Source organism: Pseudorca crassidens, chromosome 4, assembly GCF_039906515.1.
Source record: "Pseudorca crassidens isolate mPseCra1 chromosome 4, mPseCra1.hap1, whole genome shotgun sequence".
Taxonomy (NCBI): Eukaryota; Metazoa; Chordata; class Mammalia; order Artiodactyla; family Delphinidae; genus Pseudorca; species Pseudorca crassidens.
Window position 1 is genome coordinate 30,915,611 of NC_090299.1, and position 25,952 is coordinate 30,941,562.

A 25,952-nucleotide genomic window follows, 5' to 3' on the forward strand; every position below is an offset into this window, starting at 1 on the left:
GCCCTTGGGATATGTCTCATATTATATTATTTTTATCTTTTTTTAGGGTACAGATGGCCCTATGGGACCCCATGGCCCTGCAGGTCCCAAAGGAGAAAGAGTAAGTTGCTCCTGAGGTTATTAAGCTGTGACCTAAGGAAAACACAGAGTGTGGCTTTTCCATTTTAGTTGATCTGAGCTGTTCATTTCCCAGAAGAAATAAAGGGCCATCCAATAGTAAATGGAAATAGATGCCATCTTAAGTTCTATTCAGAGTCGTCATGCTGAGAGAATGACAGAGTATTAGAATCTGCCTGCCTTAACAACAACAACAACAAAACCAATGCATACATTTTCATAGCTAAAGTAAATAGCTCAGACCATTCCTCCTTAACCCCTAAGGAAGATGTTTTCATTTGGCCTTAATCCAGAAAGTTGATGTCAATAGGTCTAAAATTTCCGGGACTATATATTCTGGTCGATAATCTTTTATATAAAGCTACTGTATTCATTCAGAATAAGTTATAACTTTTCTAAAGGGAACTTACAAAACCTAAGTATTCTCTGCACAGTTACACATGCTCCTCTTTTTAAACAAAAGAATAGCCTTTCTTTAACCATAAGGAAATAATTTTAGTGCATTATAAAACAAAAACCTTCCACTAACCTTTCTATTGCTAAGCCATGTTTCCATATCTTTGGGGGGAAAAAAGACACTCAGAGCGGAAGATAAACATCTGATACAAAAAAATGTACTGCAGCATCAGCAGCTGGTCATCTGTCTGGAACTTCTCTCCCTCCTTCTCTGTTTTTCTTCTGCTTTTTCTTTTCCTCACCCTGAAAAACTTAGAAGGTTTTTTTTGTATCTGAGTAGAATTGTGTCATCAATTTCCCCACCACCCAGGATAGGACGTAAAGAAAGTATCGTAATGGTGAGGACTTCAAAATGTTGGAATGATTCATTGTGCAACTTTGTGGTCTTTTAAAACTAGGTAGAGTTTCATCAGTCTGGGATAATTTGCTTTAAAATAGAGGGCCATATAGTGATTTCTTTGGCATACATCCCCATCCCATAATTCCATGTCCTATAAAGTGAATTCACTTATTCAGTAAGTAGATGTACAAAACACAATGTACTCCTAGTGTGGAATGAAAACGCTCTCCTCCCATTTATGAAGTCTATTTTGCTAATTGTTCTAATGAATTGCATAATAATAATTGATTCATCATCCTATAACCTTTTATTAATACACTGTATATACTTACTCAGTACTGTGAAGGAAGCAGCTATTTTCCATGATCTCGAAGAGTTTACAATCTAATTGCAGAGGAAAAAAATATCTGCAAGGAATAACTAGATAATGAGGCCTAAGTGAGTACAAATAGTACATGCCGTGCATTCAGCGATGAGGAAGGCTGGCTTTACCCAAGAATCCTTCTAGGAAGAGGTGAGTCCTAAAGGAAATAAGTCATCTGAATTTATTTCTAAGGTCAAACAAGAGACTTACGAAGATCATCTTAATTAAAAAGATTTAAAAGCTAAGAGCCTCATGCTGCTGGTGCCTTCAAGCATTGTATCAAGAAATCCAGTCCATGAACTAAAAATGGAGCAGCAAATCTCAAGTAGTCTAGTGGCAGGAGGCCCTGGAACTCAAGAGGGTTTACCGTTTGGTAAATCAGCTGTTACTTCCGAGAGCTCCACAGTGTCATAAGAGTATCGGGTCTCAGCGCCGGGGTAGAATTCGCCGGGAGAGCAAATGAAATGGCTAAGAATTTGTGAAGGCATAGTTTCAGTCAAATGGTGTGCAGTGTGAAGTGTTACACTTGTATTTACTCAGCATGTTAACTGTCTTAACTGGATCAGATATCAGTACTCTCTCCAAGTGCCCCTCTCCCTAAGTGCTAAACTGGAGTGTGATTCTCCAAGCGAATGGATGGAGGTGCCGTCTGGACTCTCTTGAAAAAGTTTCAAATTTTAAAGAGGCAGGAATCAAGAAAGGGGTTCATTCTAGAATAATTCCTCAGTGTAGGCGTGCAAATTAAAGATCCTGAATGAAATGAGACCAGCCTAAAAGAAGCCAGGCATTTGAGAGACAGCGTTATTCAAGAATTGTCAAGTACATGACTGGCAGCATGAGTAGTCAGCCTTTCAGAGCACCTATCGTCCTACCTGCAGCCGATTTCTTCATCTTGGCCTTGTAACCACTAAGGAACTCCGTAGAGTGTGTTAAATTTGAGAGGTTCAAAGTTCTTTTGGAATGAATTAATCCCGGAAAAGAAGTTGCACCTTCAAGGCCCTGTGGTAATATTTCATTCCTAAAAGTTTTCAAGCTGAAACCATTAAGCTGCTTTTGGCTCCAAGTGACAGAACCCCAACTCAAAATGGCTTAAACAATAAAGAAATTTATAGTTCTGTGTGGCACAATAGTCAAAGGAGGAACTCTAGGCTTTGCTTCTGTGCCCTTTCCAAGAGCTGGCTTTGTCTTCTGACCACAGGCAAGCTGGTTGCAGCGGTTCCAGACCCCGCCTCTGGCGAGGCATCAGCAGAGAGCAAACATAGGGACTGTCTTCTCCTGTATCCTCCTTAGCTGTGAGGAAACTGTCCCCAAAGCTTCCCAGCCACTTCCCCTGACACTTCATTGACCAGGATTGGGTCATATGTCCACTTCTGAAGCAGTCACTGGGAGTGAGGTGGAATTGTCATGATTAGCTTAAAGTAAGTATTTGGGGTGAGCAATTCTGCAAGAGGATCTCCACAGCTTTAGTGACAGCTGAATTCAAATCAGCCACAGTATATTCATTTTAAAAACAAAATAAACCTGAAGTACTCAATCAGAGGAGGAAGAAGGGAGTAGGTACATCAAAATAATCTGTGGAGATGTTTCAAACCACAGCTACTCTAATCCATTGAGTTTTTACGAATTAGACCAACTCCAGGTTACATGAACCTTCCTTCTAAATCCCCACCTCCCATTTACACACACACGCATGCACACACACACACACACCATTACCAACAGCACCACCACCACTTAAAAAATCATAAATAACACTGACAGATCAAACTGAAAGAACTTTATTTTGAATTAGTGCTCTTCGGGTTTTCAAGCCCTTTTCGTTAAAAACAAGACCTCTAACTGTACGATAATAATGAGAGCTTCTTTTTATGGACATATTATTTGGCAACATATAATTTCATATTTTATAATCACACTTAATCTTCAGAAAAATTCTTGCAGAATATGTATTACTCTCTTATTTTACAGCCAATGAAACACAGGCACAGAAAGGTTAAGAAAGTTACCCAAGGCCACACAACCAGTCAGTCCCAGAACTGGAATTCAAATTTAAATCTGTTTCATTTCAAAGCCTGGCCACTTTACTGAATGCAATTCCTGATCTTTCAGTAATAAACATAAAGTAATAATGAGTAAAAGTGCAATAAACTTTTATCATATTTATTGCCCAAAATCTCCCTATACTATATGTGCCTCTAAGTGACAGTGCTAATTAGCACCAACAACCCCTAAGTTTAAGTTAAAGAAGACTGTTGACAGTGACTTGAAATTTGCTCACATGGGAATTTGGAGTGTGGAGAAACACAGAATAATACTTAGGTCTGCATGCACAGTTATCAGCTGAACTTGACATTTTACCCTTGGAAGAGATTTGCTACCGTTAAACTTCTTCAGGGGTGTGATAAAAGAAGGTAACATTTTCTTTTGGCCCCTCACATAAACATCATCATTCTCCTGACGTTTCCATATTATATACTGACAGTTTAATTTTGGAGATGGCAGCAGAAGAAAACACTACTTGAAATGCAGACATCTCTTTTTTTATTATCACAATTTCATATTCCTGGGGCCACCTCCAATTACACTTATTTTTTATAAGCATTCAAGATGATCGTTTAACGAATCAACTAACAAAGGATTAATCTCCAAAATATATAAACAGCTCATGCAGCTCAATATTAAAAAAACAAACAACCCAATCCAAAAATGGGCAGAAGACCTAAATAGACATTTCTCCAAAGAAGACATACAGATGGCCAAGAAGCACATGAAAAGCTGCTCAACATCACTAATTATTAGAGAAATGCAAATCAAAACTCCAATGAGGTATCACCTCACACCAGTTAGAATGGGCATCATCAGAAAATCTACAAACAACAAATGCTGGAGAGGGTGTGGAGAAAAGGGAACCCTCTTGCACTGTTGGTGGGAATGTAAATTGATACAGCCAGCCACTATGGAGAACAGTATGGAGGTTCCTTAAAAAACTAAAAATAGAATTACCATATGATCCAGCAAGCCCGCTACTGGGCATATACCCAGAGAAAACCATAGTTCAAAAAGACACGTGCACCCCAATGTTCATTGCAGCACTATTTACAATAGCCAGGTCATGGAAGGAACCTAAATGCCCATCGACAGATGAATGGATAAAGAAGATGTAGTACATATATACAATGGAATATTACTCAGCCATAAAAAGGAACAAAATTGGGTCATTTGTAGAGACGTGGATGGATCTAGAGACTGTCATACAGAGTGAAGTAAGTCAGAAAGAGAAAAACAAATATCGTATATTAATGCATATATGTGGAACCTAGAAAAATGGTACAGATGAACCAGTTTGCAGGGCAGAAATAGAGACACAGATGTAGAGAACAAATGTATGGACACCAAGGGGGGACAGTGGCGGGGGGGGTGGTGGTGGTGGGGTGATGAATTGGGAGATTGGGATTGACATATATACACTAACATGTATAAAATAGATAACTAATAAGAACATGCTGTATAATAAAATAAGTTAAAAAAAGATTATCATTTAAGCTGAGACAAGCTCTGCTACTTAAATAGGTACATGGAGAGAGAGTGATGAGGTAGTAAATTCCTACCTTATCAGGCACTGAGTAGAAAGCATAAATGTTTTTAAACCCTCTTTTCCCGAAAGGAAGCAAAACATACACGATTGTATTGATGTGACTTGATTCATGAATTATGCAAATATTTACTGATGTGCCGGACACTATTATAAGCCGTGGTGGGCATGCAGTAGGGAAAAAAGCCAGGGCCCTGGCACCCTAATGTGCAGATTCTAGTGAGGGGCTCCGCAGAGAATAGACAAGTTATAACGTGGGTATGTCTCCTGGTGTATGAGCACCGTGAAGCTCATTTAAGGGCAGTGGCAGTCAAGGAAGAAGGGCTTGCTGAAGAGACATTTGGGGGAAAAAAAATTTTCTTATTACATTTTTGAAAAAGTAGTAACTTAAAATAATTAGTAACAAACATTTCACGGTAAGGCCAAAGAAACCCAAGCACCACACCCTAGATATGCAAGTCCTTTTGCACCGCTGGGCAGACAGTCCTTCTTTCAAAGGTGATTCTGTAAGATATGCTAACATGGATTTCTTTTGCTCTATCACTGGCAGCGGCCCTGAAAGAGCCTGACTCTTTGGAATTTTGATAGAATGATACTTCAAATAGAGGCTTTAGCCACAGGCCATCAGGGAAAGTGTGTGAATATAGGTGTTTATTTATGATTTGCACTTTCACCTTTCATTATAGGGTGAAAAAGGAGCTATGGGAGAGCCGGGACCCCGAGGACCGTATGGTCTTCCCGTGAGTTCTCTTGTCTCGCGATGGTGTTTCCCTTCAGCATGTATAGATGACCTGTCCCTGGCGTGGTTAACCCTCCCCTCGTGGGGAGACTAATCCCATTAGAGGAGCAAAGAACAATCCACTAAGTCTCTTCAACGCCAATGTAACTGTGTACTTCAGAGATAGGTCATATTTGTGTCGTATTCTTACACTCACATACAGACACCCACACACTTCACCAGTTTGAGAGGATCAGAGGTTGTCCATGAGATGGACAGTGCTAACCTGAAACGGGGCTTTTGACTGTCAGATAACCCCTCCTTGGGCCATCTGACCAGACCCATAATTGGCCCTTCCTTGGGAGGTCATTGTACCAGAAGTGGGTGTGGAAGCTTAATTTTAAAAACTCTCTTCAGACTTTATCTGTTCTCATATATCACTTACAAAAACTGCTCTTGCTAATAAAAGGTATTTCTCAGATTGATGTTTCTGATGACTTTGATGTTTCTGACCTTTCTAAATTACCGTGATGACAAGTGATCTTCAGAACAGAGAAGGTTGATAGTGTTCTATCTTCTGAAAATTCTCAATGACACCCACTTCAAATTGAGAGCCTCGGGTTTGCTTCAGAATATTATCTTTGGGATAATTGTAAATGATTTGATGGGGTAGGGTAGAACTACAGTAGAAGCATATACTGTTGTCTCAAGGTGTATAACCCCTATGTAGCTTTCGAAATCTAACTGGTGGAATCAAAGCAACTTCTCAGCAACTTTTGGGTGGATTTGTTGTGTGATTTTCAATGCCCTGAAAATCTGCTCCACGGGGCTCAATGGATCATCCTTGCACAGCAGTATTATATTCCTTCTATAATAGGGGGTCATTAATTTACTAACAGTTTTTAATCTGTGATCTTCACACCCACAGTATTTATAGACAAGGTGTACATCTAGCCAAATTAAAACTGTATTCAACAATAAACAGTTTTCACATTCTTTACACACTTATGAGCTAACTACTAAGTTGTCAAACTACAGTAGCATAGATTTGCTTATAATGTTAGTGCTGGTGTGTTTTTAAATCAACTAAACAGTATTTTTGCTTTTGACTTACTCTTAGATTGATAACTTGAATACCAAGCATTAAACTTCAGCAAAATATCAGACTATTTAACCTGATATAGAATAAAAACATTTTCATGACACTTACCTGCAACATTAACAGTCACTTCACTTGATTTACTGAAAGAAATTTGTGTTACTAATCAATAGAGAATCTTTTTCACATTTCTGAATTAGTTGTTTTTATACTAGTGTTGCATGTCCAGGCAGCATTAAATAGAATAATAACCTATTCGTGAAACTTAGGAACACTAATGTAGCTACTATGATTCTTTGGCAGGGGAAAGATGGAGAGCCTGGTCTTGATGTAAGTAATACCTACAATGAACATCTTCCCATTATAATAGATGCTGATGGTCTCCATCATCAATAACAGCAAGAATACTTCTAATTTTTTTCTGTACACATAGTTATGTGGACAGCATATATTGCTGTGTGTAGACAGCAATATGAAATAAACCACTAGGGTTGGCATGAGGTAGACATAAAAGCAAAAAGCATAATTATCTAGTATGAAATTAATAACTGACAGTTGATAGAGGCACTTCAAAATACTTTCCCAAATCAGACACTCAACATGAGTGGTTAAATTACTTATTTTAAAATATGCATAAAATCGAAGTATCTTTCACATGCCACCCTTAGGGAATGGTATGTTTATTCTCAAAGCTATTATGCAGTATTTTTCTTTTTAGCATAAAGTCTCTATATATCTTATAGCAACATAATTCTATAAAAATAGAGAATGTCGAAAGTCAATCCCTCCTAAAATGATTACTGCTCATCCTGTATATATGTGAATAATAGCAGTAGCAAAAAGTAATAGTAGTTACTCTTTATTGGGCACCATTTGTATGCAGACATCATTCTGGTACTTTATATATATCATCAAATTTAATGCTCACACCAGCAGATGTGTAGTATTAATAGGTATTCACCTCGTTTTATGGTCAAAGGACTAAAATGGTGAAGTAAGTTCGCCCGCAGTCCCACAAATCAGAGAACTTGCCAGGATTCAAACTAGGATCCTGATAGTCTCTCCACTATACATTTCTTTGGAGAAAAAGCAAGAAACCTTTTGTTTACAGATATTTGAGATGTTAGGAAACTTATTTCTAAGTGCCACTTTACCCATCTAAGTTTTGAGACTTGAGGGCATGCCATGTTTTTTTATTTGCGTTCAGAAACATGAATTCTTAAGGTTTTTTTCAATATGGTGTTGCCACAGTTATACCAATAGATCTTTTTGGTTTGCTTTTTATCCTATAGGGTTTCCCTGGTCCACGAGGCGAGAAGGGTGATCTAGGAGAAAAGGGGGAAAAGGTGACCTCTCCAGCCTAGCATGTGCCTGTTTGATTTTTCTGCTTCTGTCTACTTTGCTGTTCAACCTGTGTAATTCTTTCATACGTCTAATCTTTCTCCATCCTGTGCTCCAAAAACGCTCTGATGTCTGATCTGAGGAACCACATCTTCACAGAGGAATAAAGGCTACACTGCAAGAAATAAGGGCACTGTTAACACAGAAGAAAAGAATTATAATCCCCAGATATCTGGGCTACAATCTTTGGACTACCTGACACCAATTAATTGAAAGATGAAGTTTTCAGGGGTTTTTGAAAATGGGGGTGGGGGAGGCATTTATGACATTAAGTAAAATTAAATAGCACAAATCTGCAACAGTCTTCTGGCAGAGCTCAGCTAACCCTGTAAGTTCAGCATCTCATTCATCTTCACAACATTCCCAGTAGAGACAGAAGATATGTCCTGTATCTTGATTTTTTTTTTTTTTTTTTTTTTTTTTGATTGGAAAGTGGAAGGCAAGCAGTATGCCCGATAAACCCAGTGAATCCATTACGCAGGGACCAGGACTTGTTGCCTTCGGACGGTGTAGATACTCTTTTTTCTTTATTCTTTTTTTTTTTTTTTTGCGGTACGCGGGCCTCTCACTGTTGTGGCCTCTCCCATTGTGGAGCACAGGCTCCGGACGCACAGGCTCAGCGGCCATGGCTCACGGGCCCAGCCGCTCCGCGGCATATGGGATCTTCCCGGACCGGGGCACGAACCCGCGTGCCCTGCATCGGCAGGCGGACTCAACCACTGCGCTGCCAGGGAAGCCCGTGAATACTTTTTGTATATCATTCTTTGACATGGGAGACAAAAATTAGCAAGAGCCTTTATGTGTTCATACCCACAAAGACAGATAGTTACAAAACTATGCTGATTAATAATAACACTGAGACATTATCCTCTGTAAAAGTGTCTGTTTTCCATAAAGCCTGAGGTTCACTAGAATATTACTGAAAAACGATTCCCAGAGCCTGTTAAAGTCAACATTCATATGACAACACTTTCCGTTGAGTGATTATTCTGAGTTGATTAACCAATCAAAAAATGAATTGAGTCCAAAATTAATAATACCCAACACATCTGGTGTCAGTCACACCTATATGAAGAAGAGTCCACTCCCTCCCAATGAAGTTTAAATCAATTTTACTTCACGGCAATGATGTTACTTGCTGAGGAAGAATGTCGATTCATCTTGCACGAGTGAGCAATTTACTCCCGAAAGCTCCTCCCATCTTACTTCTTATCACACCTGCTCTCATTTCATTTCACCCTGGCATCTCGGGTCTTTGTTTTTGATCATGATCAACTAAACCACACAGAAGTTCTCTCTTTCCCCGATATTAGAGAAACCCAAATGGCTTTGATTCTGAGCCTTCTGATGCAATGTTTTTGGCACACAGGAGATAAATGTGGAGCTTTCACTCACACAGAAAGGATGCATTAATTTGAGTGCATATCTCATCTATATCTGTTATGTATATGTCTTTGAATATTCATGTTGTTTCGCTTCTGAAATTATTCAGACTTATTGTATCTGCCATCCTGATTGCAGAATGAATACACTAATTTAAATATGTATTGCATAGTATTTTGTATTCTGTACTGCACCAGCTTCTTGTCTATAAATATGCAGAGATATTTGTTAATGTGAAACAGCTGAGGTGCATTCCTTACTTCTCCTCCTTTTGCCTCCTTTCCTTAATTCCTCCATCCCTATGAGCCATGCAGCTTTCCACAACCTTTACCTTGATTCCTAAATACTAATTTCCATGGCTACATTCCCACCATGTAATTATCCTGCCTACCTCATTTTTAGCATTAGCTCAACTGAATCCAAACTGCTTTTTCTCTTGAACAGAATTTTTTTATTTTGTTTTTTTGGCTTTTGTTACCTTGTGAGCAAGCTGGAAACCCATTTACCATTGTGAACACCTGGCATGAGACCAATAACAGTGAATTAAAGAACATCTTTGAGTTTATAAACAAGTCTGTTTCTCCAAGTGGCATTGCTGAGAAATCTTAGCACTTTTAAAGTTTGTTTATCTGACTTACTAAGGAAAGTATTTGCTTTTAGTTTCCTTAAAAAGAATGTTAAAAGAAAGAGTATATTTTTAACACACTGAATATGTTTAAATGAGAACTAACTACAAAAAATAATGTCAGAAAGTTGGATTCATTTCAAAAAGATAGAAACTGCCAAGATTTTTTCCTTTTCCTCTGGCTCAATGTAGCTTTCATCTGTTATAGGATTAGAAAAAAAGCAAGTTGGCAGGTACTGAAAATTGGGTGAAGTCTCCATTATTCCTCTGAACTTCACTGCCACTGGCTGGATTCAATACACTTGGTATCTGTCATCTTCACCAAAGCGGTGGCGGGAACACCTCATTCACAAGGACCACGGCACTGGGGTCTAAGTCAGCACTGATCCTCCTTCCTGATGTGTCAGGCTTCAAGTTCTTTCATCTTGTTGAATCTTTTTAATAAAATCCTGTACATCACTGCCCAGAATCCATTGCCACTCTGGAAGTCTGTTATTTTTCATAATATCATGCCTTACCTAAACCAGAAAACAGTGGTAAATGCCCTTCCAGACTTTTATTGGCTAAACCATCTTTTGAATCACCGTTACTTCCCCCCGCCCCCCCAAAATAAAACCTGTCTTATTTAAACCCTTGTATCCACAGGGGGAAAAGGGAAAGAAAGGCAAAAAGGGGCCTAAAGGGGAGAAAGGAGAACAGGGTGCTCCTGGATTAGATGCACCCTGCCCGTTGGTATGTCTGACTCATGCAACCGTCTCCAGATGTCACATGCGGAGGCAAAGCTGGGAGAGGAGCAAACTGGAGGGACCGCACCAGCGGGGGTTCTGATTGGCATCTTTTAACGTAGACTTTAAGGTCCCAGAAACATCAATAGCAGGCTGTCAGTGTGTTCCACCCCTTGTCTCTGGCCACCAGCTATGCCTGGTTTCTCAACACTCAAGTATTGATGTGCATCTGGGGCATGAATGCGGGATCGGAGGAGGAACCCGTGCTCCTCAGTCCTGCTCCGGAGAGCAGGTCCCCATTCCCAGAGAAGCGCTAGTTGTAGGACCACATCAAGCTCTGTTTTGTTTTGTCCAGCATCACTGGATGTTACCTTTCCCTTCAGAGTTGCTCCTCTCCCAGCCTTTTGTTATTGTGGTTATTTCATTAGCAGAAATTGTGCTTAAGTGATTTCTTCTGTTTAGTAACATTATGAGTTAATCTTTACAAACAGGGATTCCGTGGCGTTAAGGGGGAAAAAGGGGAGCCAGGCCAGCCTGGCCTGGATGGGCTGGATGCCCCTTGCCAATTGGTACAGTATTTCTCTTTCCTACCACCCTGCATGCAATTCCTTTGTTTATTACATATTCATCTCTCTCAGTGTAAAGTGGTACTTCTGGAGCAAGCTTTACATGATAAACACACTACATGCATGTGCATGAGTAGCTCCTTCAGTGACTGCAGAGTGAAAAGAGCATGCACGCATTTCAATCAGTGACTGCAAATTAATCTCCTGACATTGTTCTCACAACTGACACAGCTGCCACGTCTGTGTTCTGGGGAATGTCAATTTATCTAATAACCATTTCAAGATGACATTAAAAGTGCATAAAAATCTTCTATGTAAAGGTACAACTAGGCTATAACTTTGGGTTTTACCCCTAAAGTTATCTTTTTTTTTTTTTTCCTTAAAAGAAATAAAGGCATTTTTGCCTTTCACTAAATTTCTGTCAGGCTGTAAATAAAACCAAACCTACATAGTTGAGCTTCTGTGGTCAAGACTTAACCAATTCAAAGGAATGCTGTTAAGAGACTGTAGGGGAGAAAACCAAACTTCTCTGAGCTTCTAAAGATAATAGTCTGCAGCCCAAACCCTCTTCTTTGGCACATAACCTTTTCAGTTTAATGGTCCCTCCTTTTGAAACTCACTTTCCTAAAGTAGACAGATCTCCCCTACCTCCATTGGCATGTCAAAACCCTTATACTAAAATCTAAAATTCTACCGGGTGACCCTTCTCCTTGTACCAATCTGGCATTACCGATTTTTTTCCCAAATATCTTATAAAGTTATTTCAAGGTGTTTTTTTTTTTTACATTTAAAAAGAAAGTGTATGCAAATTTTCTGAGGTGTAAAGGAAAACTTTTTATGACTGTGTTAATGGTTATACTTGGTCTGCATGTTCTTATATTATTCTTAAATACTAAGCATGATTCTTTAAAGATAAATTTGTTTCTCAAGTCTTTTAAGAGATTGTATTGTAGAAGAAAATGTTATTCAGTCAATAATTGCAACTAGAAAATGTCAATATGATATGCCCAGTCTTTTATTTTGTTTGCTTGGTATTGACAATAAATAATATTTTACAATCATTTTGTTGGGGGAAAACACAAGCATGCTTCATAATATATCAACTCTTCCTGCCTTATTTATATCATTTGTATCTGAAGAGTGCTTACCCTTTAAGTGAAAATAAATTTTGTGACATTTAAGAATCCCTTGTTTATTCAGAATTTGTTAATTGGCTTCTGAAGAATTTTAATTTAAAAATTGAGAAAGGCTGTGGATAACATTTTACCATAAAGATATAGACTGGCTGCCTCTCTTTTGCTTCAATCAATTTAACGTTTTACTTTATCTGCTTTCAATATAGAAAAGTTGAAAGATGCTCCACGGGAAGAGCTATAAACTTCAGATAGAAATGGTTCATCACTGATTACTCATCATTATCGTGCATTCAGCCATAGAACATAGTGACCAGGAAGAGAAGTTATTTCCATTTATTGAATAAAGACAATTATAGAATGCGTTTTAATGAAATTAAGAGAAATAGTACAGTTATTATCTAAAGATATAACTAAGTAGACCACTAGGTTTTACAAATTATTACCCAAAGTTAAGTATAAATCTTTCTATATTTTATTTATTTGAAAAATATGTACTCACTTTGGAAAACATTCGAATTTTCTTCCTTTTAACTAATGTTAGGTAATATCTTGGGAGTTGATTATTAGTAAAAGATGCCTATGACTAATGCCACCTAACAGGTAGATATTCATTTTTAAGCCTCTGGGCATATTAATTATGAAGTATGATCACTTTCGTGGAACCTGAGGAATTCTTATTCTTCTTTTTAAAATAGGGGCCAGATGGATTACCCATGCCCGGCTGTTGGCAAAAGGTAGGCTTTACAGAATTATTTCTAAAAGAAGCACTGTCCCTTTCTCTTTACCTGGCCTAGGCTTTTCCATTTAGAACAGATTTTTTGAATTTGACATTGCTGAAAGGTGTTTGGGTATTAAGAAGCAAAAGATCCCGTCTCTAGAATATCTTCTAATGGTGTTTGCTGCTGATCTCTTCCTAAACTGATGAGTAAAAATAATTCCTGGCAAACACTGTAATTTGGAACCTTCCCTATTTAATCTTTTCTTCAGAATGGAAAGGGGCAGTGCATCTTGACAATGGTTTGCTTGTCTCAAACTCCTTTTCCTCCTACTGTTTAAAATTATTCTTAATTGTGATTTTTTCTGTTTATACTCAGTTACTTAGGCAAATATGCAAATACATGGTAGAACCCTGTCAATATTAGTCACAAAGCTGAGAAAGCAGAAAATGTAAGCATAATTTTCTTTTCTTCGATGATGTCTTGATTTATTTAGGAGAATCTGATTATATTTACGTTGGTGTCCTTGATGATATCAGTTTGCTCTAGCCTCTACGTGTGGCCACCCATAGTCACTGTGTATGTATTCAGCAGAGAAGGGAGATTATTCTTCATAGAGAACCTTCTTGTACAAAAGCTGTGTGATAAGCCCTTTCATATAGGCGACATCACTTTATTTAATCCTCATAATAACCCTATAGTGTATTATTATCGTGAATGATGCCAGTGAGGAAAGTAAAATTCAGAGAAGTTAAGTAACTTCCAAGGACACAGAGATAGTATGCAACAGAACTAGAAGTAGACAATGGAAAGCAATGGCAGAACTTTAAGGAGGGAAGAGATCTGTATGTGCTGTGCCTTTCAGAGAATACCCAACCTTTACACAGTAACGGTGCGCGCCTAATTATAAAGGACTGTGCATATGCTACCTAAGGTTAAAGGAATTCTACTGATGTGAAAATGAGCCAGAGGGAAGTATACATACTCTTTCATCATTTTGAAATTTTTTTCTCTAACACCTGTAGCTTCTTTGGTCCTTTTTGGTAGGCTTTGCTTCGTTGGCAAACCTACAGCAAAACTATGTAGGATTGCAAAAAGATGAGGAGAGACTTATTTTCCTCTCATCTCATCAACTCCGTTTGTGAGGAGATCCTGTGAAACTCACTCTCTTGCTTAACTACTTTTACCCCACTTGGTGAGGGAAAGAAAATCCTTCTCTCCCAGTAGCGTCATTTATTTAGTAGCTTCCCATACTCCACTTTCAGCCTGTCAGATCATTAGCTCCATCACAGCTGAGGTCAAGTGGTTCTTGGGAAGATGAGGCTATCATCATATTCTTCACATGAGAAAACTATCCTTTTACCATCATAACCCCTGTTCTCAGAATTTTTAATACCTTCTTGAGCTGGAATTACCATTTGCTCTTTAACCTTTGCCCTGTAATCTAATACTATAATGATTCTTTAATGCAGTCATTGGCACACTTTACATGGAAAGAGATGTGAAAGGCTTGCTTTATCCACCCTCTGACACTACTCAGCACTTGGGTTCACATCATTTTCGGCCGCTTCTAAATCACTTCCATTTTTGTGAAGGCATAAAAATAAGGGCAGCAAGCAAAGGATTCATCACCTTTTTGGTTCATAAAATGGCCAAACCTAGTAATATGAGTAGCTCAGAAAATCAGAAATTTCCCTTTTAAGTACTTATTTTTCCGCAGAATATACACTATGCTCTACATAAGATTAAGGCTGTCTTAAATCCAGCCTCTTTTTATATAAAGACTAATGCACAACGTTGTAAATCAACTATACTTCAATAAAATTTTTTTAAATGGTAAAAAAAAGAATCATAACTCACAGTATCGTTTACCACACTCCCCAACACAATCAAATGCAAACAGTAGTGATTATCCTCCCCCAACACCCCCTCCCCCCAAAAAAGAAGAAAGAAACAATTAGAAAAATGAAATGTTCTATTGAATATAATCTCTTATGTGGTCAACTTAGCTATCTCAAATACATTGTTGGTCAAATCAAATTAATTTTTAAATGATATTTCTAAAAGAAAGCCAGTAGATTACTCAGTCCTGTTTTAGTGGACCACTTTTTTAAACATTACGTTTAGTAGTCTCTAGAGCACAGTGGTAAATGTTTGACTGAAAATTCAGATTGTAGCCACAGTAGAAATCACTGTGAACAAGTCCTGTTAGTCATACTACTCTCAATAATAGTTTTTTCATGTAAAACTATTTGATCTTTGTTTAAATTACTTTTCTTTCTAGATATAGTTCAGTTTTCTAAATTTCGAAGAATAATGATATACTAATTCACATTGTAATTTGTACAGTGAGTAAATGGCAGAATTTATGGTTAAGAAAATACTTACAAGCTATTAAAGTTATCATCTGTCCTTATCCAGAGATTAAAAACTATTTAATAGGAAAAATACATATGACCTTCACATTTTTTAATGTTTCATGAAATTTCATTTTTCCAGATAGGGCTGACAGGTTTGCAACAGAATCTTCCTAAAGTAAGGTGACAGGTTTTTTAAATTAAGTTTTAAAGTCTGGGGAAAAAAAATAATCTTTAAAATTCTGGAGATTATTTACAAAACATTGGTTTGTCAAAAAAATGCATCTGTTTGAAATTTGAGATAAGTGGGAGTTTGGAGAAAGGAATATTTCCTGTAGACACATTCTCTGGCCTTGGCATGACGTGTGTAACATTGAGTGAACTTCATTTCTAAAGATCAGAAAGTACCCAGCCTCTTAAGCACACTTAATATAGCATCTATTTCTACTGGAGAGAGAAAAGCAAATATTTTTAATTATTGAACTGAAATATGACTCTGAGGACGAGTCACCATGGTGGTGGGGAGATGAAGAGATCTTTGTCATTCTCCTTCTCTGGACATTCTACTTTTCTCACTGATTTTTCTTTGAGTCAAAGTAAAGATTGTCACCAACATCTGCTCTATAAGTTATACCTCAAAGACCATTGTTCCTCTGTTCTCTCAGACTTAACTTCAGTTCTAGGAAAACCTTAGTAATTATGGCTGCTGAAAGCAAGGAACCAGACATTTCCAGATCCTTAGATCACAATAGAACCTGTAACACAGCTTGAAGACCTGACAGCAGAGAGGTCTGCCCTGCGCGCCCTTCACAGCAGGGCAGGACCAGATAAAGGAAAGGGGAAACCAGAACCCGAAGAGAGTAGAGTGTTATGGTTGGGCATTGATGAAGTGAACAATGCCACTGAGGTCAGAACCCTCAACAGTTTCCACAGTTGTGTTTTAATGCTTGGAGAAGATTACATAAGCCATATATAGGACATGTTTTTAATTAGGGAACATCTGTGATAAAATCTTAATTTTCTGCTTTCCCAGAATAGTTACTGAGACAAACACTTCCCACGGACTTCTCAGTGGCAAAACAAAATGTGGGTTGAACCTAGGATAAAAATTTTGATGACTTTTAGAAAAGTAATGTATAGGACATATCAATTGGCTCATTGATTAAAAAAAAAACAACAACCCTCTATTCAGGGTTCTACCAGTTTTCTTAAAATAAATGTTAATTTGGAATTTTTATCCTAAACTACTAATTCTATACATTTGTCTTTTTTGTTGTTTGTTTTTCTGCAGTGATGAATCTAACCTTCCGAGCATGAAGTTGTGTATATAATGGTCCACTTTTTATATTTATAGTTGAAAATCGGATTGCAGATTTTACAAGTCTGAGATATGTTTACATATAGCTGCTTCTTCCTGTTTGCAGTAGTACACATATCCATTTTTTCTTCCCTTACATCTGAAATTGGGCAATATGTGAAACCAGTGAGAAGCCTGCAAAAAATATAGATCAGTATCTCTTTATCTTATGTGAAGATATGTATTTATATGGACATAGCGATAGAGATTGATTGTTCTTGCTATTTTCTTACTCTGGGCTTGTTAATTGCATGGACAAAAAGTGCCATGAGATAGTTTACATGAAATTGTGACCAAATATGAACTCGAAGCTATGAAAATGTACTATACTGACTGATTTTAGAGTTTATCGTCACATCCCTACTCACCTTTGCTATTCGTGGCCACACCACCCATTGAAACTGACTAAAAAAGCATGATGGTGTGCCAAGCCTGCTTGCTGTGCGAACTCAGATGCTAGCATGCTGCATTATGAGTCCTTTGATCACATCTGAACTTTTATTTCTTTTGTCATCTCAAGGGGGTTACACCATGGCTCATTGCCAAAAAGTGATAAGGTGGCGGAGAGCATACACACACAAATGGTCTTGTATTTTGAAAGGAGTTGCGGTCCCAACTGCAGATCTTCAGCTTCCACTATTGTGGGCTCACGTGGCCTCTTTGGTTGAAATGTCCAGGGGCTGAGCTGGTTGCTGACACTAGTTTTCCTTGGGCTGCCCTTGGCAGTGAAGACAAAGAGAAAGGATTGGTTCAGCCTCCTGCGCTGTGTCTCTCATGTGACCAAGTAAGAAAGAGGTTTACAAAGGCAGGCACCCAAAATAGAGGACTTTTTTTTAAAAAATAAACTGAATTCCAGCAAGTGTTAACATGGGTGCTTATGGAAAATGACAGAAGCATACTGCACTTCTTTTGGGCAGGAGATTCTTGGAATGGCAGCCCCTGTTCCTGAGGGCAAAAGGTGTGTACATCTCACCAAAACTCGGGTTGCTGAAGATACAACATGTCCCAAGAAGTGGTTGGCCGAAATAACCTTTCCTGAGGATGTAGGAGAGCTCATCCTACGATCTCTACTGAAGCTGATGAGAGCTTCCCTTCCTTCCAAGATCCAACCCATGTTAAACATTTTCTACAAACTTCTAGAAACAGAAAGATATTTTCCATTCTTTTAAATATTTTTTCTTTTCTCTTTTAGTCCCAGGAATATTCAGGAAAGATTTGTTTTCCAGCTTTTGTCACATTTATTTTGAACAATTTTTTAAAGGAAAGTCTTCAAATCCTAATAAGTTGGTACCAACAGTCAAGTTGACCATTTGCTAACTTCTCTACTGTTCTGAATAATTGCAGAGAATATAACAGAAGCTCCATTTTCAGTTCAGTCATTGTAAAGCATCAAAGTTAAACAATTTTTCAGTACTTTTTGACTTTTTTTTGTATGATGAATATAACATATATAGTGATTATCAGTTAAGATAAAGTCAAGATTTGGTCACATTTGATCGTATTAACTCATTTCTATTTCTTGTAGTTCTATTTAGTTCTAAGTTGTGTCTATATTTAGATTTCTTTATCTTTTTTACATTTCTCAATGTTTGTCTTATGCACAGACCAAATCTGAGATCTCAGAAAGCTGTGAAATATAGTTGCCATAAAGAGTATTTTTCAACTACTTGCTCAAAAGTTACCTAACTGTATTAGACTGAGCATTTCTTTGCACAGTAAAGAGTTGATAGCATGTTTTGAAATGACTTGTTCTAAGTGGAAGGGTTACATTAGGAGAAACGTCATCAATGAGGAGTAGTCACTCTTTCAGCCCATTGGACAATATAATTTCTCATTTCATGCCATTTTGTGGGAAAATTTCTGGTTTCATATATAGGTTTTCACCAGCAGAGGGGAAATTATCTCATCATTGGCTTATGGTGACAACGGTTAACGTACGATTATAAGACAAGGATCCCAAGATCCTTATGATCTCTTTCATAATATATAACCAAATGCTCAGTTATACAAAATGCCTTCTTTTTGTTTCCATTACGTTTTCAAGAATGGAAAGATGTTTGAACTAATCTATCAATCAAATTGGTAACATCTCTAGCAACATTCCACACTCCGAAACCAGTTTAGCATTTTTAAAACAACAGAGGGCATTTTCTACCCATCTCTTGTATGAGCTGGTTAGGATAAGGTATTTTATTCAGTGTCTGAAACAATTTGTCTTAAATGCTTTGGAAAAATGAACTAAAGCGAGTAAAACCACAGTCTCTTTAGGAAAACAAACAGTAGTGTCTTGAGAAAAATCTGGTGGCTATATTTCTTCCCATTTATCTTTCTTTCTACTCCTCTAGTAGAAAGAGGAATTAAGATGGATCACTATTTAAAAGTTGCACAGTTTCAAAAGAGAATACCTTAACATCAAAAGAGAAACATTTCACGTACAAAAAATATATGTATTTTTTAAACACAGCCCTTTAAGAATACTGTTCTGTCCTATGTGTATATTGAGGTTTTACTCTATAACTGATTTGACAATATTGCCTTTTATTCCATGATTAAAGGAAGCTGTAAACTTTCAATACATTTCCTTGGGGAAAACAAAAGGACCATGGTCCTCCTCTTTGTTCCATGGAACTGCTAGGTCTTAACCAACATGCATAATCTTCAACTTTTGTTACTAAAATATTTTAAATCATCCATTTTTTTTACCAATATAGAGAATCCTCAAATAATTGCCTGATGAACTAATGAATGTGTCTGCCGATATATGTGTTGGCAGCTACATATTTTTCTTTAAGTTTGCTTTCTTTTAATTTCTATTATTGGATAGAAGATTAAGAAAAAATACATGAAAGACATTTGAAATAAGTCAAGATCAGATTCCATTTCTGATAAGCATCTTTTAAGGATGCCAAACTGGTACGTGTTTTAGCTTTAAACTTGTTTTCCGTTTATGTTGGTGCTGATGTATTTCTTTTCCTTTTCTTTATGGACAATGCAACTCTACTATGGATAATTTCATTTCTCTGTTTAATAGCATTCCTAAACTGTTAGTGCGTGATTTTATTTTTCAAGTTTATGGATTTACTATAATTATGGTTCAATGACCAGTCTTTCTTAATGTAAAAGAAAACAAAACAGTGTACCTATAGATGATATGTGTGTACTTGGATTGTGGATCCTTTTATTTCATGTTCATTTCATATACCATATGCCTTTCTCAACTTTTACTCTCATCTTTTAGCTTATAGAATTTGATTAAGCATGACAAAACCAACATTAGACAAGTCTGCACACATTCATAGAGTACCTGACCCATAAATATGCCAAAATTTTTCTTCTAGTTTTCATTTTCATTATGAAAAGCAGTCTTGAAAGGTTTTTCTTTCTTATTTGGTTTCATAGGAAACATGAGAATATCTTGAATTTCTACCAAAAAAAAAGTCTGTTCTTGAATCCTGTGCATGATGTTCTGATGGAATAGTAAGAACTCTTATGCATCCAGTAGTTCATTCTATATGTCCTTTGTCTACTATATATTATATATATACACCTCTCTACTAGTTTAGAAATGGTCAAATCAGCATGTCAGTATCTGTGGAAAAATTAACTGGTATTATATTTTTATCACTTAGAAAACATGCTTAATTTTCCAAAGTTTTGTTTTTAATGTTACTATTATAGCATAAAAAGTTAACACCACTTTTCATCTTTTTTTTTTTCTTTTTTGGCCACTATATATAATCTTGCCCAGAAATAAGCTATGCTTGTTAAGGTGGATGATGTTTTCATATCTTCTAATAAATGATCTTAGGAACATGCAGATATTGATATTTGAAATCTTGTTTTTCTCTATTTCTTGATAATCAAGTAATATTAATAATTAACATTACCAAAAATGAACTTTTCTAATTTCTGCCAAAACACAAAAACAAAAACCTTGCTATCTCTAGAAAGTCAAGTCCATAACAGCGTAATCTTATATTCTCAAAAATAATGATTTAGAACAGTCACATGTGATTCTGGCTGTTAAAACAATTCATTCCTAGTGGAATTAACATACTTGACCAATTATGATTCTGCTAAGTTATTTTAGAGTATAAAGACCTTCAGTCCCTACTTTTCCCCATTTTTGTTGAAATAGCTTCATATCAGCTGGATTTACTATATACCACAGCAGAGATACCCTTCCAACTTAAATTTTTAGTGGATTTTGTTTTTGCTAATTCAATACTGAAACATTTTAATGGCATTTCTGATTTTTTAAATGTATTTAAATGCATAAGTTTCCCTATGCTGCTTATTGACAGAACTGTCGTTCTGGGAATAAGACTTTTTCAACCTGACCTATTACGTTTGATTTATTGATAACAAAGTACCAACATTTCTCAAAATGCAGTGGATATTCTCACATATCTCAGAAATATTAATAAATTGGATTCACAAAAGAATGTCTTACATATTATTGACATTTATGTGAATATTCTTTATACTGTTGTAAATGTTTCATGCAATTTAATAACATTTTTAAAAGATGTATGTATCTGATTTTCCTTTAGAAAATATTATATTTTTATTTGTATTTTTTACATTTTAAAGTTCATCTCTATGTGCAGCTATTTTTATATTGCCAAAAAATCACATGAATACAAAGTAAGAGAAAAATGCAAAAAAAAATATTTTGGCAAGCATTACACTGCATATTTTTCTTAATGTTTTGTGGGCCAGTCTCATGTAATTGATTATTCTAAGAATGTGTTGTGTCTTATTGCTGTAAATATGGCACAAACCTGTTTTTCTCAATAGTGTAAATAATTGAAAGATTGAATTCTCCCTGTTTGATTTCTTATTTCATTTCATTGTAATTTCTCCAGCTGAGATTACTGAATCAAAAGACGCATGTGGTTTTTTGATATGCAGCTTGGAGATAATTGCCTTGTGTTCAGTTTCTAATTTGTTTTTATTTGCTTTTTTAACTTGTTTTCGGGGTTCCTAGTTTGTGAGAAGTTGATCTTCAGAATTATTTTTACACTATTTATGACTTATTTTCATAATGTAAAAATTGTGTAATTATTACAATATTAATCCAAACAATGGTAATGAATTGTATTGTTATAAAGCTTTATTGATGTTCATGAACACCTTGGTCTATTTTCTCTGATTTAAACACAGTCCGTAAAGAATTTTAGTCTACTTTTCCGCAATATCGCAACACTGCCGTTCAACTTAGTGCCTAGCTCTAGTGATTTTCTAAAAATGCCTAGTACTTTCTGTTTATTAGATAGTAAGAACTATACTGAGCCTCTCCTCCAAATTCACTTTTCTTCCAGAATTCCCTATCTTGATGAATTAAAATTCCTTGTGCTCAGTTGACTCTTATCTGCACCACATCAAATCAGTCATCATCATGTGATTAGAATGTACTACATAGTAATCATGTCAATGTATTGACTAATGAATGACAAAATGCCCCACTGAGGTCATCAATTATTTTTAGGTCCTAACTAAAAGAGCACACTTTTCAGCCCTCATCGTTTTTGCCTTTACCAATAACATTAGATGCGTGCGACCCTCTTAAACACCCCTTTAGCTCCCATGTCCCTTCACTCTTGTTTTCTCCTACTTTTCTTTTTTTTTTTTTACTTTTATTGAAGTATAGTTGATTTACAACGTTGCGTTAACTTCTGCTGTACAGCAAAGTGATTCAGTTATACACATATATATTCTTTTTCATAGTCTTTTCCATTACGGTTTACCACAGGATATTGAATATCCTGTGCTATACAGCAGGACCTTGTTGTTTATCTATTCTCTATATAATAGTTTGCATCTGCTCATCCCAAACTCCCAGTCCTTCCCCTCCCCACCCACCTCCCTCTTGGCAATCACAAGTCTGTTCTCTATGTCTGTGAGTCTGTTTCTGTTTCATAGATGTATGTTCATTTGTGTCATATTTTAGATTCTACATATAAGTGATATCATATGGTATTTGTCTTTTTCTGACTTACTTCACTTAGTATGATCATCTCTAGGTCCATCCATGTTGCTGCAAATGGCATCATTTCATTCTTTTTTATGGCTGAGTGGTATTCTATTGTATATATGTACCACATCTTCTTTATCCATTCATCTGTGGATAGACTTTTAGGTTGTTTTCATGCCTTGGCTATTGTGAATAGTGCTGCTATGAATATAGGGGTGCATGTATCTTTTCGAATTATAGTTTTGTCTGGATATGTGCCCAGGAGTGGGATTGCTGGATCATATGGCAACTCTATTTTTAGTTTTTTGAAGAACCTCCATATTGTTTTCCATGGTGGTTGCACCAATTTACATTCCCACCAACAGTGTATCTTCTACTTTTCTTTCTCATTTTCCTTTGCCAGCTCTTTCTCCTCTACCTGACCATTAAATGATAATCCTCAGGACTCTGACCTACATGCTTCTTTTGCTTTTGCTCTTCTCCATCACACTTTTTCTTCAGGAAAACTCATTCACTCCCACAAAGACCAAGTTGCTATCTGCATTGCAGATTTTCTTCTACCTTCCAGACCAACTGTTACAGGCACATCTATCTGTATGTCCACAGGGAGCTCATCATCTTTACACCTGGTTCTCTTACAAACTTCCATATGACAGTGAACATACCATCCCCCACCTTGCATTCAAGCAAACATGATAGAAAAGTCAGAATCGTTCTGGACACCACCTGCCTCTCATCACCCACCCATTCCTTCTTACGTACAGCATCTAATTACCAAATCCCTTCAATTCTACCTCCTAAATATCTCGGAGATCCACCTCCCTTCTCCTCATCCATTGCCACTGCCTCAGCCTAGGCACCCCCCGGCTCTCTCTCGGACTTTTAGAAGAGCCTCTGAGCTGGCCTCCCTGCCTCTAATAACCACCTCGCCTCCACCTTGTACCTGATACGACTCTGATGAGTCAGAGAAAGCAAATATGGCCGTGTCTTATTTATTTATGAATTTATCCTCCCATTTCATTTCATATAGCATTTGAGGCACATTAAACAAACACTTATAAAGAAATTAAATACATTTAAAAATAACCAAGAAAGCCATATTTAAACAAATTTCAAGGTCACAAAGAAAGCTGTATTGAAAAGATGTAAGACTTAAAATTGTATGGCCCTCAGCTTTTCGGTGTCCATAACAAAAAAAGAAATAAGTTTACATGTTTACATCATCCATAAAGTGAAACAGACTACTTCCTCAAAAGAACCAAAGCTGATTGTTAAGAAGTGTTGTGTGAGATTTCTTAGAGTGGGCACTGCCGTTTAGGGCACTTCTACAATGAACATTACAGCAGCTTTTCATAATGTTTCTCATTATAAGCCAAGTGCATGGGCCAAAACCAACTTCACTGAACACAGTTCTTCGGGGAAATTAACCATGCCATTCCCCTGCTTACAGTCCTCCGCAGTCCCCCATTATCACGCAGATACTTATTTTGGTATAAAGTACAGAGGCCTTTGTGATCCCACTCTGTCTAGCTTTATAGCATCATTGCTTGCTGGTCAGCAACCCTCACCCAAAGGTTTTCCCATGTTAAACTATTTGAGGATCCCTTTGGCTGTTTCCTAGGCCTGAAACAGTCTCCATCCCCATCCCCACCATTCATCTCAAGAGTTCTTGCTCTCTTTCTTTGCAGCCAGTCAAGCCGAAGGTGCTCTTTTCCTCGTGGGGGCCTGGTGTGCAATGGCTGTGGACAGCAGCCTCCTCAGTAGTGCATGCAGCTTGTTGCCTGTGCGGGTTGCCCTGAGGGACCTTGGAGAGAGCCCTTTCCAGTGGGCCTTCATGATGGTCATGCTGTCCCCAGTCTAGGCTCCAGACGGGTATGTGCGGTGCCTTTGGAAAGCCCCAGGGCACAGTGGCCAGGGTCCACACAGGCCAAGTCCTAACGTTCATCTGTACCAAACTTTGAATAAAGGAGCATGTGATTGAGGCCCTCGGCAGGGCCAAGTTCAAGTTCCCTGGCCGCCAGAAGATCGGCATCTCCAAGAAGTGGGGATTTACTAAGTTTAATGCGGATGAATTTGAAAACATGGTGGCAGAAAAGCGGTTCTTCCCGGATGGCTGTGGGATCAAATACATCCCTAGTCGTGGCCCCTGGACCAATGGCGGGCCCCGCACTCGCGAGAGCCTTGGCGCTGTCCCCTCCTTACACCCACCCATAAATCCTACTTTCCTGTCAAAAAAAAAAAGCATTCTTGCTCTTTCAAGACCTAACCCATGCATCAACTTCCTAAACACCATTTCCTGCCAAGTTTAGATTCTCTGTCTTCTATGTTCCAATAATTGCTTTTACGTGTCACTGCTAAACCACTTATCCAGTTGTTGATAATTGTATGTTTATCTACCTCCTCTGCTAGATGGTGAACCAAGGATAAACTCAATTCACAGGTTCCCAGTAAATATTTTTAAATGAATAAATGAGTGACAAAAGTTACAACAACAACAAAACCCACTTGGAGTACCAATTTTGTTAATCTACATAATGGATAAAGCAACCCACACAGCTAGTTCCTAGCATTCTAGGTAATTCTTAAAGGAAAATGTGTTACGACCTTTTTCAAATCTAAATTAAGAATATGTTTTATATGAAATAGGGTGCAATGTCATCTAAGAGGTGGCCAGAGAGGATTAAAAGTTTATAGAAAGTAGAGAGAATTTGAGCTACCCCTATGGAGAATAGGATCAAACAGCAAAAAACACATCGTGATGGGAGGTTCAGGCCAAAGACAACTGAAAACCATGATTTTGTTTGGGACTCTCTGCACCTTTGCTCACTCTGCATGGTGCTGTCATCCATTTAAACATCAAATATTTACCTCCTGAAAATCTTCTTTCTCTCAATGTATGTTTCCTAGCTTTTCATTGCCCCTTTATATTAGGAAGCTAGATAAAGTCCAGGAATTCTCAAACTCCATCATTCATCAGAATCAACTGGAGTTTCTGAAAAAAACGCATTGCCGGGCCCCATCCC

At 37.3% G+C, this 25,952-nt stretch overlaps 1 protein-coding gene and 1 non-coding gene across 2 annotated transcripts in view; both read left to right on the plus strand.

Annotated features, from left to right (window-relative positions):
• The window catches only part of COL25A1 (collagen type XXV alpha 1 chain), a 461,350-nt gene extending 443,513 nt beyond the window's left edge, over positions 1–17,837 (plus strand). Inside the window, exons 31-37 of the mRNA XM_067735362.1 lie at positions 47–100; positions 5,556–5,609; positions 6,990–7,016; positions 7,979–8,032; positions 11,312–11,389; positions 13,218–13,256; positions 16,887–17,837. Coding sequence (XP_067591463.1) covers positions 47–100; positions 5,556–5,609; positions 6,990–7,016; positions 7,979–8,032; positions 11,312–11,389; positions 13,218–13,256; positions 16,887–16,889 — 309 coding nt within the window. The 3' untranslated portion in view covers positions 16,890–17,837. The remainder of the gene's footprint in view (positions 1–46; positions 101–5,555; positions 5,610–6,989; positions 7,017–7,978; positions 8,033–11,311; positions 11,390–13,217; positions 13,257–16,886) is intronic.
• Positions 17,838–24,611: 6,774 nt separating this feature from the next.
• Positions 24,612–24,746, plus strand: LOC137224217 (small nucleolar RNA SNORA70). Its single transcript, XR_010943305.1, has one exon. It is a non-coding gene; the product is annotated as a small nucleolar RNA SNORA70 (small nucleolar RNA).
• The last annotated feature ends 1,206 nt before the right edge of the window (positions 24,747–25,952 follow it).